General features: G+C 44.1%; 1 protein-coding gene across 1 annotated transcript; it reads right to left on the reverse strand.

Annotated features, from left to right (window-relative positions):
• Positions 1 to 1,502: 1,502 nt before the first annotated feature.
• Positions 1,503 to 4,976, reverse strand: C14H15orf40 (chromosome 14 C15orf40 homolog). Its single transcript, XM_033920856.1, has 4 exons — positions 4,839 to 4,976; positions 4,539 to 4,662; positions 2,983 to 3,110; positions 1,503 to 1,887 (listed from the first exon to the last, which is right to left on the reverse strand). The coding sequence occupies exons 1-4, from the start codon at positions 4,917 to 4,919 to the stop codon at positions 1,792 to 1,794; spliced, it is 429 nt and encodes a 142-aa protein (XP_033776747.1). The 5' UTR covers positions 4,920 to 4,976; the 3' UTR covers positions 1,503 to 1,791.
• Positions 4,977 to 5,242: the final 266 nt, after the last annotated feature.

The raw sequence follows: 5,242 nt of genomic DNA on the forward strand, positions 1-5,242 counted from the left end.
TATTTTACCTCGAAGCCCTTCTGCCAAGTCTCTTATAAAGATGTTGAATAGGGTCGGTCCCAAGACCAAGCCCTGTGGCACTCCACTGATCACCTCTGTCATTTCTGAGGGGGTGCCGTTCACCACTACCCTTTGAAGCCTACCACCAAGCCAGTTCCTAACCCATTTCGTCAATGTGTCACCTAATTCATCTTGCTCAGCAACCTGCGGTGTGGTACGCTATCGAATGCTTTGCTAAAGTCCAGGTACACGATGTCCAGGGACTCCCCAACATCCAGCTTCCCCGTCACCCAGTCAAAGAAGCTGATCAGGTTGGATTGGCATGATCTCCACTTAGTTAATCCATGTTGACGGGGGTCCCGTAGATTTTCCTCATCCAGGATCTTATCCAATTGGCGTTTGATCAAGTTCAAGTTTCAAGTTTGCTCACTATTGATGTTAGACTCACTGGTCTGTAGTTTGCTGTCTCCATCTTTGAGCCTTTCTTGTGGAGTGGAATCAAGATCATAGCAAACTAATCAGAAAACTGTATATTTAAATTGGGCATAGGAGCCAAAAAGATCAGGAGTGCTAACGATTGTTTGCTTGGATTCAGTCAAGGAATTTTCTCAATATCGGGGGTGCTCAAGCACCCATAGAGCTGGCTCACCGGAGCAAACCAGGTACTGCTCTTTAGGCCTATCTGACTTGTCCTTCCCCCGGCACCAAATCTTCATGTTCCCCTCTTAAAGGGACAGGGAGCTTTCTTTTTCACCATTATTCTCTAGCTCCTCTAACAGAGTAGCTGGGGTTATATACTACTACTTATCACTTGTATAGCGCTGAAAAGCGTACACAGCGATGTACATTATGACATTTATAGACGGTCCCTGCTCGGAAGAGCTTACAATCCAAATTGGACAGCCAGACATGACACAGAGGGTAGGGGATACAGAACCCTTCCATACCACATCACATGCCAGCCCTCGAACTGGCATGTGCCTAAGCGCTAAAGATACACATATAGTGTCCCACCCACTCTCCAAAAATGTATATGTGCTTACCAAATACGCACATTTACAGAATTGTACCTAGGTAGAATTTTGCCATATAAAAACATATGTGCACATGCCATTCTAATGACATATGTGCAAACTCAACATTTGTAAACACATACTTTACAGAATGGCCCTGCTTGTTTCTCTAAGTATGACCTTGTACGAGAATGATGTTGCATGGGGTTTTGGGTAGAATTAAGAACATAAGAGTTGTCAGACTGGGAGAGACCAAAGGTCAATCAAGCCCAGTGTCCTGTTTCCAACAGGGGCCAAGTTCCTAGCTAGATCCCAAGTGGTAAAACAGATTTTATGCTGCTTCTCCTAGGAATAAGCAGTGGATTTCCTCAAGCCCTCTCAATAATGGCCTATGCACTTCTCTTTTAGAAAATTATCCAAACCTTTTATTAAACCCCGCTAAGCTAACTTCTTTCACCACATCAATGAATTCCAGAGTTTAATTACACGTTGAGTGAATAAATATTTTCTCCGGTTTAATTCTGACTTACTTTTCTAAAACAAGGAATAGCTATAATAGAAGAGTTTCAAAAACCATATCTTCAAAAATGGACCAACTATGAAGAGAACAAAGGAATTTTAAATCAATTTGCTAGACAGTATATTAAGAAGGTTTTTAGTCCTACTGCTTTAAACAGCTTCTGACATTAGTCATCTCCTCTTCTTTGCATATGCCAGCTAGTAATTCTTTGCAAGCAGCAAATTTCTGTGAAGTATTTCTAGAATACTTTATTGGGTATCAACTGGCAGCAGCTTCTTTTTTCAGCTTCTCCAGCACAGCTTCTGGAGTCCTTGAGACGAGAAGCTTCACTACTTTATCACGTGATTTACCGCCCTATTAAGAAAAACACAAACATGCATGCATTTAAACCAACCAGTTGCTTCACTATATTTGTTTCAAACCTTCTTATTAAATATAATTGGTAGCATCTAGGAAGACATTAATTCACAAAGCATGCCAGACCCAAGATTAAATTGACCTGCATGATCTTGTGTACTTGATTGCTACAAAATGACTAGACAGGTCTCGCACTGAATACGAAATTATGGCTTCTGAGCGAAAACAACAAAATATAAACATGCTAACATCTTGATTCAAACTGCACCCTCGGCTTTATTTCATGATCTTAATTAACATGCTCATCCATACCAAACTAAACCTCCCCCCCCCACACACACTTTTACGAAGCCGGCCGCAGCGGCGTTAGCTCTGAGTGTTGGAGCTAATATTACTGCGGTCAGTGATAAAAAAAGCCTAACATCACATAAAATAGGACCCACAGTGAAATAATAATCACTAATGTGCCTTAACATTTTTGGGATAGAATCTTACAACCAAGTACAGTACTCCTCTGAAATTCACGGGGGTTCCTGCGTGAATTTCGAAACCGCATTCAAAAGGCAGGGGAGGCAGGAGAGGGCAGCTGGAGCGCCGGCGGGTGAAGAAAATCACTCACGGTCTGCGCCGACCGTTGCTTCCTGTAGTAAAGTCGGGCTACACCAATCAGGAGCTGCTTTGACACGCAGCTCCTGATTGGTGTAGCCCGACTTTACTACAGGAAGAGGCGGTCGGAACAGACTGCGAATGAACGAGTTCGTGAATTTGCGGGGGAACACTGTTTGGGGGTTTTTTTAACAGCACTAAATACACTGAAAATATCAATAAAAGACTGAAGAAGCCTTTAATCTGCAAGGAGCAAAGCAAGATCTACCTACCTAGAAAGGAGGAATGTTTGATTTTAAATTGATAAGAAAATACTGAATTTTTGCTAGGAATTTTGATTTAAAAACTTTTTCCTGTTTTTCTTCCAACTAGAATTAGTATTCCAAGACTCTCAGTTTATACAAACTGAACTGTTTCAACAGAACTACACAAATACACAAAATTGAAAAACAAACATGTCATCATAAATTCAACTTGGAGAAATACCTTCTCTAAAACAATGTCGCTCTTCTTTATTTCTAGAACCTTAGAAAGGTAACGGCATAACTCTGCATTTGCTTCACCATCTGACGGAGGTGCAGCAATCGCTATACCTACAGCCTCTGTCGTCACATCTGAAAGAAACCATTTTGCTTATTATTAAATCATTAAGGCCCTCTTTTAATAAGCTGTGGGAGTGACTGCTGCATGGCAAATGCTTCAACGCCCAACTAATTCCTCTGCGTCGGCTTGTGTTATCGGTCTTAATAAAAAAGGGGGTAAGTTCACTAATAGGTCAATATTCCGCCATCAGCCAGGGTGGTCAGCATTATTTTTAAATGCTAGCCACTGCAGCTGAATTAAATCCTACACTGTGGGGTAAATTCTATGAGGGATCTTCAAAAAGCTTCCGTACTTTCATTTTTTTTTTTTAACACTAGGTATTAAATACCTCAAAATCAAATTACATCACTAGTCACATGACATTCTACAACACGCCCTCTTACCACTTCTCCTGCCCAATAATTTCCCACGAAAATATGACAGAGGGGCTGGACCAAGAGCGATGGGAGGGAGGGAAGGATGGAAGCTGGGCAAGGGTTCTGCTGCACAGGGGGATGGGAGGGATAGAAAGATGCACCCCTCACAGTATCTTAGCCCATCTATGGCATCTTGCTTCTGCTCTACCAGTCTTGTTTTTCAACATGACCCTAAAACTAGGACTTGTCAAAAATCTCCTTGCTGGAACTGGACAACTTAGCAGCCCTGGCTCAGCTTATTCAATCCTTACAGTTAAGTTTTTATGTTTAAGTGGACGTACTACAGGAGCCAACTTTTCAAAATGATTGGGGGTTCTCGGCTTGCACAAATTACCAAGTCGATATACAGGAAATTAAAGCACAGTGGTTCATCAACAAAGTTGGCCAGGCTGCCTTTAAATGAGCACAGCAAGTGGTGCACACCCAGGGATGACTGGATCAAAGAAATGCTACAGGTAGCACTGCAAGTCCCACCAACCTCTCTGCCTCCCCAACACCAGTTTACCATTCTAATCCCAGCCCATCTATACCACAGTCACCCTATCTCTCCCTCTCCCAACCAGTCCTCAATAGTCTCATGAGGTAAGGAGTGCCCTAGTGGTAGAGGTGCTGCCTCTGCACCTAAAGCAGTGTATTGCAAACTGTGTGCTGTGATGAGATTATGTGTGCCGCGAGACACTGGGGAGGAGGAGAGGTGCCTGCTGACTGCCTACAGGACAGACGTGCCTCTTACAGTAAGAAGCACATCCTGTAGGCAGGGTGCCAGCACCTCGCCTCCTCCAGAACCCCCCCCCACCCCCACCCCGGCAGGAGAGGGAAGATATGATAGAGACGTTTAAATATCGACATGGTGTAAATGCGCATGAGTTGAGTCTTAATGCGAGGGCATAGGATGAAGTTAAGAGGCGACAGGCTCAGGAGTAATAGATGATACTAAAATACTTATTTGAAAACATTTGGTGTATTTGTTTCTTAGAAAGCCTGCCTTTTGTTTTAGATATATTTATATATGTCATACCACACCTGTGACAGCATTTAATTTGGAACCTGGTTTAGCATGAATAGCTATGGTGACAGAACCATTTTTATCAATTCCAACAGGTCCAGAAGCAGGAGGTTTCACTGCCTTCTTGTGCTGCTCTTTTCCCTAAAATGCAAAATAACAAGAAACTAGGAAATTATTACTGGTTAAATTCAACAATCAGAGATACCAAGTCACACGCATTCGGTGGTGGAGGGGGGTGTGTTGGACCTCCCCCCTCTCCTTCCCGTCCACGATCCAGCCCCCCCTCCCTCAGTCTCAAGTTCCCTCCGCCATCCTACCTTCGAACTCATGCCTGCGACCGGCCGCCAACAGCGTCGCAGCATTCCTTCTTCGGAGCCCCGCCCCCTCTGACGCAACATTTCCCTTGCTGTCGCTTTCCCCCTTAGCGGGATGTTGCGTCACGGGGAGGCGGGGCGACGGAGACGTTGACGCCTCGGGGATCTTCGGTTTCATCGAGTCCCGTTGTCAGGAGTAAAGTCTCTGAGGGTAGAGCTCCCGACGCGCAATTTGCCCAAAGCCTTGCCTATGTTCCGTAAAGCGCGTCTACTGCAGCACGTGGGATGGGTTCTTTACCTCGTTCCCATTGTTCTCGTTGGTGCACGCGTGCATTTGCGCTGTGCATGCAGAAGCAAAATGTAAAACGCGGACTTTCCGGATTTCCCCGGATCCTCTATACATTTTA

The sequence above is a fragment of the Geotrypetes seraphini genome, chromosome 14 (assembly GCF_902459505.1).
Source record: "Geotrypetes seraphini chromosome 14, aGeoSer1.1, whole genome shotgun sequence".
NCBI lineage: Eukaryota > Metazoa > Chordata > Amphibia > Gymnophiona > Dermophiidae > Geotrypetes > Geotrypetes seraphini.